Source organism: Haliotis cracherodii, unplaced genomic scaffold, assembly GCF_022045235.1.
Source record: "Haliotis cracherodii isolate W230 unplaced genomic scaffold, xgHalCrac1.p SCAF_36, whole genome shotgun sequence".
NCBI classification, from domain to species: Eukaryota; Metazoa; Mollusca; class Gastropoda; order Lepetellida; family Haliotidae; genus Haliotis; species Haliotis cracherodii.
The window spans coordinates 631587-647699 of record NW_027266293.1 but is presented as its reverse complement, the minus strand read 5'-3'; the positions used below and the strand labels follow the sequence as shown (position 1 = coordinate 647699).

Here is a 16113-nt window from a genome sequence, read left to right as displayed (position 1 = left end):
AGTCCGCCCGATCATATTGGTCGTCTCTTACGACAAGCATTGTCCCCTTTTACGGCAAGCATGGGATGCTGAAGACCTATTCTACTCCGAATCTTCACGGGTCACTGGGCATGTAATGTATGGGACGCAAGTATGTTCTTAAGCACTGATGTCACTTACTATCATGCCATACTGGTAATTCGTTCGGACATCAATTTCGAAGACATATTTGTCGACACGGACACAATATGATTTAATATAAGCACACAAGTTGTATCAATGTCGACCCAAAACATATGTATCAATGGCGACACAACACGATAAGCCTCAATGTCAACACAACACGATATTTCTCAATGACGACACAACACGATATGTATTTTTGACGTTACAACAGAATATGTGTCAATGATGACACAACACGATATGTGGGTGAGTGACTATGGTTTTACGCTGCTTTCAGCAATATTCCAGCAATATCACAGCGGGGGACACCAGAAATGGGTTTCACACATTGTACCCATGTCGGGAATCGAAAGCGGGTCTTCGGCGTGACAAGCGAACGCTTTAACCACTAGGCTACCCGACCGCCCCCAACACGATATGTAATTATGACCTCACAACAGAATATGTATCAATGACGACATAACATAATATGTATTTATTTGGACACAACACGATATGTCTCAATAACGACACAACACAGTCTATATGAGACCGCCTCATATGAATATAGACTATGTGTGACATTCAGTCAGATAAGACAAGCCAGAGACAATGAAGGTAACACTGTCAGCGCTCCTCCTGGTCACCACCTTCATGTCCTCCACATCATCGGGAGCAGTCAATGTCAGTGTCACGGTGTCCACAACACAAGCAGTGTCATTTATTGATGAACTATTTGTTGGTGTCACACTTGACTCCAGTCTCCTGCCGACCCCACAACACTGGGGAGGACTGGACTTCAGGTAAGTCAGTTAAGGTCATTGCCATAGATGTCAATAGATATCAAGTTATTGAAGATTCCTTGATTTGAAATCCATCATTTGTATTCACACTTATAGCTGAGGTTTGGACACATCATATTCTTAGTCTTTATTCATGCACATAATTGATATGAATCAGACAGAATTGTTTTAATCGAGCTATTGAAGATTCCTTTCATTTGAAATTGATATTTTGTATTCTTGTATTTTTGTAATGGCATAGTTTAAACTAGGAAAGCAGAAGTCTACAATAATAATGATTTCCAAGCCGTTTATCACAGAAAAAAAAAAAAATATATATATTATCCCGTGATATGCCAAGGAGAGGCACGGGCCACCGAGCCGTTGGTGCCCGTGCCTGTAATAAAACAGAAGATGAGATTGGGTTAAATGGCCGAGGGTGTGCAGGTACTAGTGGGCTACTTAGCTGCTAATTGTATATACCAAAAATGCTACCGTTGCCATGTCCACGCGCGTGGCCGACGGCGATTGCAGCTAGCGCTGCTGGCCTGAGACTGCTACCGATGTCCGGCACCCACGGTAGCATATTTAAACGCTACCATTGCTTGGCAACTCCCACGTTGCCAAAAGCAGCTCCACGCTGCTGGCCTAAGTCAGACTGCCGCTGCCCGGCCCCAGGTAGCCGGCCAAAGCAGATCCCACTGCCCGGCCCCATTAGCAAAACCATTGTGCGGCTCCCGCCGCGGACCCAACTGTCAGCTACCGCTTGACAAGACGACTTCCGCCGCCGGGCCCATATACGTGGCAACTGTTTGCCCCAACGTATGTTATTCTACGATTCCCCGGCTGAAAAGTCGGGAAAGACAAGGTTCCCACTGAGAAGCAGGTAACCCCGGAAAGGTTCCCGCTGAAAAACAGGTAGCCTTAAGCACGAGTATTAATTTGGAAGCAAGTTAATTTGTTACTAGCAGTGTAGCCCACAAGAACCCCGCCACAAAGCACCAGAGTGCTACCCCACACCCACGGCCACGCGATACGCGGAGATAGCATTGTTGCCCGGCTTGCTTATGTACTGAAAGGAAACACTAACCTGTGGAGATAATATCCTTACTGGCGCAAAACGAGCGCCAGGGCATGCAATAAATTGTCCGTAAACACACACAGTCCTTCGTCACTGAGGTGGACGCCCTCCCAGGCGTACCATGTCTTGTCAGATGCCAGGATCTGGGGATGTGGCACTGTTGTACCGCCGAGCTCTTTGACTCGGTTGGTCAGTCGGCGGTTGATATTCTTCCGCATCCCCTCGATCTTTCGTGGATCCCTGGCATCGTGCCAGTAGCACCTGGGCAGCATTGAGGATACGATGATCTTGGTGTCAGGAAGCTGGAGTTGTATCCGAAGGATTGATGCCACCATGTCAAGGTAGAGTTGGCTGCCTTTGACCGAGCACAGGTCGTTGGAGCCCAGGTGAATGATGAGGGCTCTGGGGCTGCGCCGTGTCGCCTTGACCTGTGCATCCAGAATGGTGTCCAGCTCCTTCCACCTCATCCCCCCTCGTGCCAGCCATAGCATCCTCGGTTGGTTTGGGCTGGTGCCCTTCAGGAGCAAGTACTGCCGTGCCCTGGCCATGTAGCTGGATCCCACCATCCAAACTGTAAACAATAAGAAGTGTAGTAAGTACCATGAAAGACTATTTGATTTAATTGTACAACATTGAATTTGTTGGTAAGCGTATGTAAGCATTGTAGCAATCTGATTTCCACCTGCCGTATTGTTGTATGAGGTGTTCAGGCACCCCGTTCATGGCTGCTGATGTGGCTGCCCCAATGCGGAAGGAGTGCGAAGAATAGCAGGCCGTGTTTATGTTGCTGTGTGCTAAGGCCTTTTTTAGGAGTGCCTGGAATTGGTACCTTGTAACGGGGGAATGGTCAAAGTTGACGAATGCATGTTGTGGGCCGGAGGGGCGCGCCTCCAGGTAGTGCTTGATGGCGACTACCGGACATAGCGGATTACCTGGTATAGGTGACGTTGTAACTGTTGTCCCCATCCTGTACTGATCAGACTTTGAGTGTGGTAAATGGATTGAAAGCTGCTGGGGGTTGCCCGAGAAGCTTAAATTCTGGATGGCGCAACCTGTTTTTGAGGGTCCAGTTTGGACGAGTTCGCTAACCCTAAAGAAACCGAAGAAGGCTGTGCAGTAGACTGCCTTGAACAGCCTGGCTTCATATGCTGATGAGCATACGTGAGGCAGATTGTTGGTTACTACCTGCAGCAGATCTGCAGTGATCGGTTTTCTGGTGTCTGGTCGGCCCGCTGATTTGTGTAAGCCGGTTACAATCTTGCCTACCAGGAAATGGTTTGTACAGTCGGTGAGCCTGTGGAATTTGTGGTGTGAAGACAGCGCTGCAATGTAAGTCTTGACTGTGTTAGGGGAGTGGTGAGTGACTGACAGATAAGCAATAAAGTTTACGACCTGATCCAGCGGGACTGGCCACACCTCTTGTAGCTGGTGTGCGGACCGGAACTGGTGCAAGGCATTGATGCCTGTTTGGTAAGTGGCCCATGTATTAGTAGACAGAGATTGTTGTAGGAGTCTGCCGGCTTCCTGCCTCAGATCAGCCATATGTTGCACGGGATAGGTGTGGGGTTCTGGTCCGCGGCTGGTGCTGCCTCTCGGAAGCGTTTGAGCTGAAACCTCGAGAGAGCATCGGCAATAGTGTTAGCAGTGGAACATACATACTTTGCCTTAAACATAATATTATATCGGAGACACTGCAGGATTAGGGGACGGAGTAGGCTCATCACTCTGGGGGCCTTGGTTGACTGCTTGTTGATTATTGTTACGACGGCTTGGTTGTCGCAGTAAAAGAGGACCTTTTTGTTTGCGAGTTGCTTGCCCCAGATTTGGATGGCCAGTGTGATGGGGAACAGCTCCAGGAGCGTCAAGTCCCGTGTAGTTCCATCCGTCACCCACTGGGGTGGCCATGCGCCGTTAAACCATTTGCCCTGCATGTAGGCCCCAAAGCCGGCGCCACCCGCTGCGTCTGAAAACAGCTGGAGGAAATCGCTGTCCACCCATAGTTGGTCCTGAAACACTGAAATGCCGTTATAACTCGTAAGAAATGTTAACCACATTTGTAGGTCTTCCTTGACCCAGCTGGTAATCCTAATGTGGTGAAATGGTTGCTTACCTTTGCTAAGCAGATCGATTAGCCTGCGGCTGAATGCCCTTGCCATTGGTATAGCCCTGCACATAAAGTTAAGCTTGCCTATGAGGGACTGAAGGGCCCTTTTTGTGACCTTGATGTTACCTGTTGACAGGATGTCTTGGATTTCCCTTGTTGCCTCCTTGATCTTGGGCTCTGGGATTCTGATCTGCATTGCAATGGTGTCGATTTCCAGCCCTAGGAATGTCAGTTTGGTTGTGGGGCCCACCGTCTTGTCGTGCGCAATAGGAACCCCAAGCTGTTCAAGTGTATTCACGCATCCGTTGAGGTTGTCTGAGCAGTGGCTGGTGCCTGCTGTGCCCCCCGTTAGGAAGTCATCCAGGTAATGCATGACCGGACACGTTGGAAGATGCGATTGCATGCACCATTGCAAGAAGGTACTAAACGTTTCAAATATGGCACAAGATATGGAGCAGCCAAATGGTAAGCATTTATCGAAATAGAACTCACCTTCGAATCTGATGCCTAGCAGCTCGAAATCGGATGGGTGGACTGGTATAATTCTAAAGGCCAACTGAATGTCGAATTTTGCTAGTAATGCTCCCTTTCCCAGTTGTTGCACCATCTGGGTAGCTTCATCAAATCTGGCGTACAAAACGGAGCAGGCCTCTGTGTCTATGAAGTCATTTATAGATTTACCCCTGGGATAGGATAGATGGTGAATTAGACGGAATTCCTCCGCATGCTTACCCAGGTGCTGACCATATCCTGGCTGCTTCTTGGGCACCAGGCCTATTGGGGATACTTGGAGGTTGTCTAGGGGGGTGTCCTTGAAGGGGCCCGCCATCCTGCCAAGGTCGACTTCCTTTTGTAGTTTTTGTTTCACGTAGCCTGCCGTATCTTGGTGTGTGGCTGATCGCAAGTTTCGTGCCAGGCGACCCGTGCGGCTTCCCTGGAACTCGACCTTAAAGCCAAAGCTAAAACCTACCCATAAATAATTTGCATCTCTGTAATTGACCCTAGCATATTGGCGTAACCAGGGTGCCATTTCATTGAGATCCACGGGGGAAGGGGCCATTGAATTTACCTGCCTTGCCGGCTGGTTTTCTGTTAGGAAAGGGCGGATTGGGCTTGTATGGGGTCGGTTGGACCCCATTCCCTCGAAAGCAGGTCCTAGAGCTATGGGAATGTTTGCCACACTTACCGCGTTTGTGAGTGTACTTACAGTTGACCCTGCTACAGCCAAATTTATTGAAATCCCAGCATACCTGACTGGCGATGTCCCCCTGTACGCGTGTCATTGCGCCCCGTCCGCCTGATTCTGGTTGTAGTACCGGCTGTGTTACCATGTACTTCAGCCACAACTCCCCGTCGATGTTTTCCCAGCGTCGTGAGGGGTCCCTTGACATTCTGTGTCGTAATTGTTGGTCGTAGGTTGACCAGGCATCCCCCCCTCGAATCGAAGTGCCGCCGTTCTTATGGTTTCCATGTAGGACAGCAACCCCTGGGTTGTGCGGACCTCGGAGTGCCTACTAACGTAAGTACACATGAAAATGTGGAAAGCTGAAGTCTAGCTTGCCAGGGACAGGCGCTTTGGTTGCTGTTTTATTGGTTTAAAAATTACCTTACCTGAGGAGTCATACGCCATGGTAATCGTACCGTCCTCGTGACTTCCCTCGGTGTTTGGTAGTATTGTGCCGAGGTCGACATACTCGCCACGCCAGATTTTTTCCCTCACCTGTTGCTTGACGTGCGCGTCTATTCCGTCCGCACGAAAGGAAAGGGAATCCCCGTATCCGGCGATGTGATTGGCTGGGGCCGCGTCACCGTCGGCCTCGTTGTGCGCATCGGGGATTCTCCCTATGTTGGGCGAAATGGCGGGAGAACTAAAACCAAGCCTTACCTGTTGGTTTGCGCTAACCGGGCCGGGAGCTGAATGTTCCAGCAACTGGAGTATTTTTCCCAGTTGCTCGTTTACCTGGGTAGCCGAGTTGGCAACCTGCGCGGCATTTACAAGCTGCACCGATTGTACGTTAATTCTGTTGCCACCTTCGATATTTCCGTAATTGGCAGACTCACCATCAGCTGTTGTCTCCTGTACAATGTGTACTCCCGGGGTTTGTCTTCTGGTTGTCCTGGCCTGCTTGGCTCCCCTCACAAGCTTGTGGTTGACGGTTGCTCTTCTCTTGGGAGGCATCACGAAAAGTCGGGGTGGTGAGTTGGTATTCCACAAGCGTAAATTGTCCCGAGGGTGAAGTTCGGGAGTAGAGCGGAATAAATGCGATACGGCGAGTGCTGAAATAGATGGTATTCAAAGCGTAATCGGCGAAACGGTCGCGATTGTGTAAATGAGATACGGCGAGTGTTGGAATAGGTGGTATTCAAAGCGTAATCGGCGAAACGTTCGCGACTGGGTACAAAGGAAACGTAAAGTGGGAAAGCGATTAGATACAGTGACACACGTGTGTACTTGAGGAAGGGCTGCTCGCGAATGACGGACTAACAAAGGGTGGGATGATGCTTGCGCGGGATTATTCCCCGGGCACGGTGCCGAGTGGTGGCCCGGGGTGATTGAGTTACGAGGGGTGATTGGGTTACAGACGTAATTAGCCCATGGTTTGGATACGCGCGATAAAGTCATTTAGTAGTTAGTACTAAATGTAAATAAATGCATGATGCTACTTCTGTTGTTCGTTAATGTATTTAGATAAATGGTATTCTCTTTGAATAGGTATACAAGGCATGTGGTATAGTACGTATATACCTGCTCAATTATTTATGACATATGTCGTGTATCACGCTATTGCTTTACCTCCAGCTCTCAAAAAGTTCAGGCTCTGGCTAAAGGCTTGTCTCCATGCTATCTGAGGATTGGAGGAACTGAAGGTGATGGCCTGACCTTTGACCCTACCGGTAATGGCACAGTAGATGTCAAACGTTCATTTACAGGTGCGTACATCTACTAAAGATATATATAGTTTGTCATGTTGTTGTATTGCGGATGGATAAACCTTTGATTTTATTGTCACTGAGGTAGGATAAGAGGTCGATCAAATATTGGAGCATCAGATGTGTTTGGGTGCTGTTACTACAGTTGTATCTGCAGGATCTACCTGGTGTGTTTGGGTGCTGTTACTACAGTTGTATCTGCAGGAGCTACCTGGTGTGTTTGGGTGCTGTTATTACAGGTGTATCTGCAGGAGCTACCTGATGTGTTTGGGTGCTGTTACTACAGTTGTATCTGCAGGAGCTACCTGATGTGTTTGGGTGCTGTTACTACAGTTGTATCTGCAAGAGCTACCTGATGTGTTTTGGTGCTGTTACTACAGTTGTATCTGCATGAGCTACCTGATGTGTTTGGGTGCTGGTACTACAGTTGTATCTGCAGGAGCTACCTGATGTGTTTGGGTGCTGGTACTACAGTTGTATCTGCAGGAGCTACCTGATGTGTTTGGGTGTTGTAACTACAGTTGTATCTGCAGGAGCTACATGATGTGTTTGGGTGCTGTTACTACAGTTGCATCTGCAGGAGCTACCTGATGTGTTTGGGTGATGTTACTACAGTTGTATCTGCAGGAGCTACCTGATGTGTTTGGGTGCTGTTACTACAGTTGTATCTGCAGGAGCTACATGATGTGTTTGGGTGATGTTACTACAGTTGTATCTGCAGGAGCTACCTGATGTGTTTGGGTGCAGTTACTACAGTTGTATCTGCAGGATCTACATGATGTGTTTGGGTGCTGTTACTACAGTTGTATCTGCAGGAGCTACCTGATGTGTTTGGGTGCTGTTGCTACAGGTGTATCTGCAGGAGCTACCTGATGTGTTTGGGTGCTGTTACTACAGTTGTATCTGCAGGAGCTACCTGATGTGTTTGGGTGCTGTTGCTACAGTTGTATCTGCAGGAGCTACCTGGTGTGTTTGGGTGCTGTTACTACAGTTGTATCTGCAAGAGCTACCTGATGTGTTTTGGTGCTGTTACTACAGTTGTATCTGCAGGAGCTACATGATGTGTTTGGGTGCTGGTACTACAGTTGTATCTGCAGGAGCTACCTGATGTGTTTGGGTGCTGTTACTACAGTTGTATCTGCAGGAGCTACCTGATGTGTTTGGGTGCTGTTACTACAGTTGTATCTGCAGGAGCTACCTGATGTGTTTGGGTGCTGTTACTACAGTTGTATCTGCAGGAGCTACCTGATGTGTTTGGGTGCTGTTACTACAGTTGTATCTGCAGGAGCTACCTGGGATGCTGTAAATACATTTGCGAAGGATGTGAACTGGAAGTTTATATTCGGTCTGAACGCCCTCAAGAGGAAGGAGGGACAGTGGGATCCCACTAACGCAAAGGAACTGCTGCAATACAACAGTGCGAAGGGGTACCAGCTGGCAGGTTTTGAACTCGGAAACGGTATGTGTATAACTAATTCAATATATATATATATATATATGAATTCAATATACAACCAATAAATATATAAAAATAAATGTGCCAAAACGTTTGAACATCTGATGACATTTCTTTCGTGAATCTGAGAAATTACCTTTTGCCCTTTAATTTCATACAAAAAAAATCAAGGAAAATATCACAATTTTACAAGATTTATGACTTGCCAATAACATCTAGTGGCATTTATTGAGAAGTGTAACTGGTTACAGAACCTGACATATTCCCTGGGCAATATAACATCACTGTCAGCGGCAGTCAGTTAGGTAAGGACTTCTATACCTTCAAGAAGCTGCTCCGATCGACACCAGGGTATGAGGTGACACCAGTTATCGGACCTGACATGGCCTCTGTAACTGGAGCAAAATCACAGTTCTTTGCTGAGTAAGTAGACTGAACTGACAATGTCGTCACTGAATTTATGTAAGGGTCGTGGCCATACAGTTTACATGAACCATGTCGCGTTATGCCATTTACAATCTTTGTGTAAAGTTTGACAAAAGAGTAAACCTCAATCCTGGTCGCAAAACATAACACCCGAACACAAACAAATGCACCACCTGCTCGTGTAACACGATGGTGGACCCATTGTTACAGCAGCCGATGGCAATTAGAAAGAAACACCACGACAACCTAGTAGAAAACATTTTACCTAAATAATTAATATATCATAATAACCTGATGCTTTTTGTAGCCACCAAGTCATTGTGATATATCAATTTGGATAATTATGGATGTAGAATCGTAGTCCCTTTTGTTCTGAAATACGTATAGTACTGGTTTATCTCACGTGGTTGCTTTAGAAATATCCGTTGTGTTGTGAAGAGACAAAACCTACCTTCGTAGTCGTCAGTTTGTCACGTAGAGTTCGATTTATGGTTTGAAGTAACATACATGAACAATCGCTGTTTGAAGACATAACAGATTACAGCAACTCACACAACACTGCCCACTTTGTTTCCTCAGTTTCTTCACAGGAGGGGGAGACAAGGCTGTGGACAGGATAACTTTTCACCAGTAGGTTGTTCACTTTAAAATCTATGTATTGTTCTAGATTAGTAAACCTGTAGCGGTTATTCATTAAGTGAATGGTCAAATATTATGTTTGTAGTTATAAAATGATTTGTATAAAGTTTCTGGAATACTGACACATCGCCCAATTTGAATCTAGGAAAGTCCACAAATGCAATATTACACAGGAAATTTACCTTCTGCTCTAAAAAAGTCATCCATCTATGTTTATCATCACAGGTCTTAACTGAGTGAATAACGTAAGCCATGCCACCAAGTATATGTACATATTTTACCTGTTTGTGACATTTCCTACCAACCAAAGAAGATGAACAATGGTCATCAAACCTATCGATGTTTCTCACAGATACTACACCAATGGCGAAACTGCAAACCTCACAGATTTTACCGATTCCAAGTTAATGGATAACCTGGTCAGTAATATAGAGACGGCGTTGGATGTGACAAGACGCACCAACCCCCTTACCCCAGTCTGGCTGGGAGAAACATCCTCCTGTTATCATGGCGGTGCACCGGGAATCTCAGACAGATATGTCGCTGGGTTTCTGTGCGTACAACTTTAGCATATACACTTCCTACCTTAGTACTGATAATGAATATTGGTTCATCTCCTCTATGTAGGGCTGAAATATTAAAGATATGACGAGATGACACCTAGATAAGATTTTTCTTCGGATGTGAGGACGGTTGTGATGTAATAGAATAGACGTGTGTGTTTAAATGCAACATATACACCGCCTGTTGAAAGTGTACACTGTTCAGGTGGCTGGACAAGCTTGGTGTTGCTGCTCGGATGGGATTGGAAGCAGTTCTCAGACAGGATTTCTACGCAGCAAGCTATGGACTTATTGACAATGATACGTTTGAGCCATTGCCTGTAAGTACAGAACCGACCAGATTTCTTATGTCTTTCTTGAATATACATTTACACGACGTCACAACTTCTGGACAGTTCTTTCCTCCTGGTGTCCTTTCTGACTTTCAGTGATCAATCATACTGCACACTCTGATTTTACCGTTTCCGTGTTGACGGATCACCAGGTCAGTTATATAGAGACAGCTATGGATGTGTCAAGACGTACCAGCCCACTTACTCTGGCTTGGGGAGACATCCTCCTGTTATAATGGAGGTACACTGGGAATATCAGACATATATGTAGCATCTATAAAAAACACAATCACTGATTTTCAGTACTGCATTAATATAGATTCACCTTTATGTTGACTTCAAGCCAAATGGAATCTATTTCGTTTTTAAAATCGAGACTGGTTATTCTCCAGCATTGACGTTGTATATACAGGTATGAGTAAATCACGACCATGTAATCGTGACTAATAATTCTGCAACAGTCGTCAGTCGTCAAAGTGGGTTGAGTGTTGTGCATTTATCTCATGGAATGAAATCATTAGCCATCTTGTAAGGATTATGAAGCCTAATTGCTGCAGGAGCGGTCGGGTAGCCTAGTGGTTAAAGCGTTCGCTCGTCACGCCGAAGACCCGGGTTCGAATCCCGACATGGGTACAATGTATGAAGACCATTCCTGGTGTCCCCCGCCGTGATATTGCTGGAATATTGCGGCGTAAAACCATATTCACTCACTCACTAATTGCTGCAAGATTGCTCATGCGGACATATAGACGTCTATGTTAGCAAACAATTATCTTCACTATCATCTCATGTATCGATGAAAACTAATGTATAAGTTGAAAACATGACCAGATATGAGTGGAGAATGAGAATAAAAATAATCGAACTGACTGAGCTGAAATATTGAAAACATGTTACAATAATCAATATTTCAGCTTAGTCAGTGTGATAATGCCTTTCCTCTTCCAAGACGCTCTCTTCTGTATATGCCACAACCTAAATACCTTAAGAAAAAAGTGAACGTTTCACATAGCAAAATGTAGTTGCATTTCATGTTTGCTTTATTTTTACATCTATATTAATGACAAATGATGATTTGGTTTTAGTCAATCTGATTAAAGTTTATTTTACTGCAGGACTACTGGTTAACCGTCCTGTATAAGAGACTCGTGGGAGGCGCCGTGTTTTCAGTAGAGGCGACCGTGGACAACAGCACCATCAGGGCCTACGCCCACTGCACAAAGACATCCATGTAACTTGACAACCAATATCACAGCTGTAACCAGACATCGTAATGCATCAGGCTACAAACACGAACATTCATAATAACAAACTATCGAATGAGATAAAGGCTATGTGAGGTGAGATACCATAAAACAGGGTTTAACATAAGATTATTGCGGGTTACAGGGTAACAACAAGTGCCATCTTTTGACGTCTTCTGATATGACGCGGACGGGGAACGGATGGAAGCGGCAACATTATTGATGACCATTTGTCCTCATTTTCCTTTATTTGTAATTCACGTGGTAACATAGTTCTCCTTCCGTCCGCAATCACGATACCATGTGAGTTCATTTACATGCAAAGTGAATTAGTCTGCTAATACTTAGTGTTGTGTTTTAGTTCCTATGGCTACATGCCCGGCGGTGTGACGATGTACTTCCTGCTGACCACAGACAACAACACCTCCATAACGTTCCCACAGTTTCCCGGCCAACCTGTAGACGTGTTCTGGTTGACGCCAGTCGATGGACTCACTAGCATGTAAGATCCCGACCAACCTGTAGACGTGTTCTGGTTGACGCCAGTCGATGGACTCACTAGCAAGTAAGATCCCAACCAACCTGTAGACGTGTTCTGGTTGACGCCAGTCGATGAACTCACTAGCAAATAAGATCCCAACCAACCTGTAGACGTGTTCTGGTTGACGCCAGTCGATGGACTCACTAGCAAATAAGATCCCAACCAACCTGTAGACGTGTTCTGGTTGACGCCAGTCGATGGACTCACTAGCAAGTAAGATCCCAACCAACCTGTAGACGTTTTCTGGTTGACGCCAGTCGATGGACTCACTAGCAAGTAAGATCCCAACCAACCTGTAGACGTGTTCTGGTTGACGCCAGTCGATGGACTCACTAGCAAGTAAGATCCTAACCAACCTGTAGACGTGTTCTGGTTGACGCCACTCGATGGACTCACTAGCAAATAAGATCCCGACCAACCTGTAGACGTGTTCTGGTTGACGCCAGTCGATGAACTCACTAGCAGGTAAGATCCCCAGCCAAGGTATAGAAGTCGTCTAGTTCACACTTGTCCTTGGACTCACCAGACGTCCTTTGGTTCACACCAATCGATGTCACTAGTATGTTATTTCCCAAACTAACTTTTACACTAATATATGAATGAGTTGCAGGTTGTAAGAGTAAGTGGGTACTTTCTTCTTGAAAACCACAGAAAACCATTCGTGAAATTATCATATATGTATTGGCTTACCATAACATGCACATGTGATACATGAAAGTTACAAACTGTAATCGTTCACAATGTAGCATGTCACCTCATGTTCAGTTCTCTGTTTTTATTATGTTAGGAAGGTGGCCTTGAACAACAAGCAGCTTGACCTTGTCAATAACTCGCTGCCGGAGCTGAAACCTTACAGGACAGAAGAAAACACCATCACCTTCCCCGGGAAGTCATTCGGGTTCCTCGTCTTCCCTGAGGCTAACGTAGCCTCCTGCAGTAGCCAGTAATGACGTTCAGAGAATGAGAGAACAAACCTGTATTGTCTGCGCTTGCTATGGAAATAAATCTTAATATTATTGATTCACTTATCTGAAATGGTAGTCCGACTGAATCATTGCATAGATCTTGTACTTTGTTTTAATCTTTGATTGGGTTTAAATCTGGAGACCTAGAGGGCCAAGGGAGAACCTGGATGTTGTGATTTGTGAAAAAGGCTGTTGCTGTGTGAGGCGTTGCCTTGTTGGAAAATGACGTTCGCTTGTTGCACGAAAACTCCACCGTGTAACTTTGTGTCGTTAAATTCCCCAGAACTTGCACCAAGTCTGTTCTATCAGTGTAGGAGATGACTGCCCACAACAACCACCAATATCTGTCCATTTTCTGCATGCAGTTTCGTGCATAACGTTCCCCGCGACGCCTGTAAACACGACGTCTTCTATCCTCACGGCGAAGCATAAAAAAGCGACCATCGTAGTTGTGGCTATATTCACATCATCGACGTCCAAGCCGACGTCACATTGACACCTCGAACTGGTCCGTCTAGCGGGAAGACCTTCAACGGTTCCTCACTGTCACTGTCCTGGTATTGCCGTAGTTGTAGGGTTTTTTTTTCGGTTCCTTCGCGTAAGTGGCGTAGCTGTATGAATCTGTCCTGCGCTCCACTTGTGATGTGTGGTTGACCGGATCTGGGAAAGTCACATGTTGTCCAGTGTGTCTGATGACGGTTCCACATTCTTGTAATTGTGCCATGTGCTACGTGTAAAAGCCTGGCTACGACCAAATATGATTTACCTGTTTGTTTTCAATCTTTTCACCAAATTTCTTCAATACCCCATTCCTTCACACAAATCAATCCCAATCCATGCAGAAATGACTATTTCGTTTTACGTATAATTTTTTTTATGGATGTCGGAAACACTTTTTTTATATACTATTCCAAAAATGAAACGCATAAGGCAGAAATCTGAAGAGACAAAGGTCTAATTCAACTATTAGTTTATAACTATTCAACAAACATACTCAGGAGGCTGAAATTTGACGTGCACATGGCAGAACCACGTGTGTATACGATTATAATGAACACCACAGGCTAAACAGTCATGATTTTGTTCAGCATCTACAGAAGTGTCAGTACCTGTTATGTCCACCACGTGCACGAATATCAGTTCGGTCCCGCCTCGTCATGGACTGGATCAGACGCTGTATAACTGGTTGAGGAATTTTCCTCCACTCCTGCTGAAGAAATGTAGCTAACTCCTGAAGAGTTTGAGGTTGACGTATACGCTGACGTAGACGCCGATCAAATTCATCTCAAAGATGTTCTATTGGTTTGAGATCCGGGGAACGAGATGGCCAGGGGAGCACAGGAATGTTGTTATTTGCCAGCTTCTCCATGGTGACACGTGCTGTATGTGGCCTGGCGTTGTCTTGCTGGAATAACTCCCGTCGGACGTCAATGACTGGGAGAAAGTGTTGCTGAAGAATATTGTCCCTATAGCGCACAGCCGTCAGGTTTCCTTGGACATGGATAAGAATAGTACGGTTGGTGTAGGATATCGCCGCCCACATCATGACACTTCCTCCACCGAATCTGTCCACTTGACGTACACAGTTAGGAGCATAACGTTCATGGACCCGTCTGTAAACTCTGTTTCGTCCATCCCGTCTCTGAAGAAGAAACCTAGATTCATCGCTGAACCATATGCGCCTCCAGTTTCGTAAGTTCCAGGCCGACATGTTATTGCACCAGCGGAGACGTTGGACGCAATGCCGACGTCGTAACACGTTCCCGAAGTAGGGTCTCCGGGCTCTCAGTCCAGCCTCTCTCAGTCTGTTCCGTACTGTTTGCCCCGATATCCTTCGAAGTCGAGGCACCCTGGCCGCTGTGCTCTCAGCTGTAACAGTACGATCACGTAAATGGAGGACCCGGATGTAGCGATCCTGAGCCGCTGTGGTGACTCGAGGTCTTCCGGTGCGTGGACGGTCGTTTGTGGTATCCGTAAGGTTGAAGCGTGTTGCGTGAGTCGAGAAATCATACTTTGGCTTACATTTAGACGTCTTGCAACTGAAGATTGTGACTCACCAGCCCCTAGTCTTCCAAAGGCGATATTGCGAGTCGCAGCGTCTAGACGTGGCACAATGATTCCGTCGTGAAACTCTTCAAAACTGATTTCACAATTCGAATGCGACATGGCTTTTTATAGACAGATACAGCATGCAACTCATGGCCCAATTTGCACGTGCAAAATGAGTTTGGTTTCGTTTTGGTGATGTGTTTTCAGAAATTTGTAAAACGTCTTATCAAACACAACGTTTTGCGATTTGGTGTTTTTTTTAAATACAGTTTTGCACAGAAGTCTCCTATAAACAGATTTATAACATATTTTATCGATTCAGTTGACATATTCTTTGATCAGAGGAATTTTTCAGAAGCACCTATGCGTTTCTTTTTTGGAATAGTATATTTACAATTTTACTGCTTTTCTGTTTCTATTTTTTGCAGAGTTTTACCCAACAACCAAACATCACTGTTAGCTATTAAATGATTTGATACTGAGTATTTGAGTGTGTACGTCCGTAATTCTTCTTTCGATTGAGTATTGATGCTGTGATAAAAAGGTACATTCACTGACCATTTTACCCCCAAATAGTCTACATGTATCAGTATTTACAAAACAGTATGTAATTACATGCACTTGTCACCTGTGAGTACACTGTTAGATACATTTGGTGCCTGCAGACTTGGGGTGAACGTTACACCATCAGCATCCGTGCCCCCAGTGCGGAGAATGCAGGGAGGAAACGCACGAGCAAGGGTCTTTAACTGTGGCGACCTGAATGTCAAAATGGATCTGTAGTAGAAACACATCAGGTCATCAATATCAACAATGCCTGAAAGCATGTCACACTTACACTACCCACCCCATCCCG

The 16113-nt window shown here is 45.7% G+C and overlaps 2 protein-coding genes and 1 pseudogene across 2 annotated transcripts; 2 read left to right on the top strand and 1 right to left on the bottom strand.

Moving 5' to 3' along the window:
* Positions 1-16113, top strand: part of LOC139477808 (uncharacterized) — a 174529-nt pseudogene that overhangs the window by 110744 nt on the left and 47672 nt on the right.
* Positions 757-13225, top strand: LOC139477795 (heparanase-like). The gene is made up of 10 exons (XM_071260213.1): positions 757-947; positions 6912-7042; positions 8328-8501; positions 8750-8921; positions 9504-9554; positions 9916-10116; positions 10332-10446; positions 11574-11689; positions 12064-12204; positions 13031-13225. The coding sequence occupies exons 1-10, from the start codon at positions 757-759 to the stop codon at positions 13188-13190; spliced, it is 1452 nt and encodes a 483-aa protein (XP_071116314.1). The 3' UTR covers positions 13191-13225.
* On the bottom strand, positions 1835-5249 carry LOC139477794 (uncharacterized). The gene is made up of 2 exons (XM_071260212.1): positions 3995-5249; positions 1835-2578 (listed from the first exon to the last, which is right to left on the bottom strand). The coding sequence occupies exons 1-2, from the start codon at positions 5247-5249 to the stop codon at positions 2034-2036; spliced, it is 1800 nt and encodes a 599-aa protein (XP_071116313.1). The 3' UTR covers positions 1835-2033.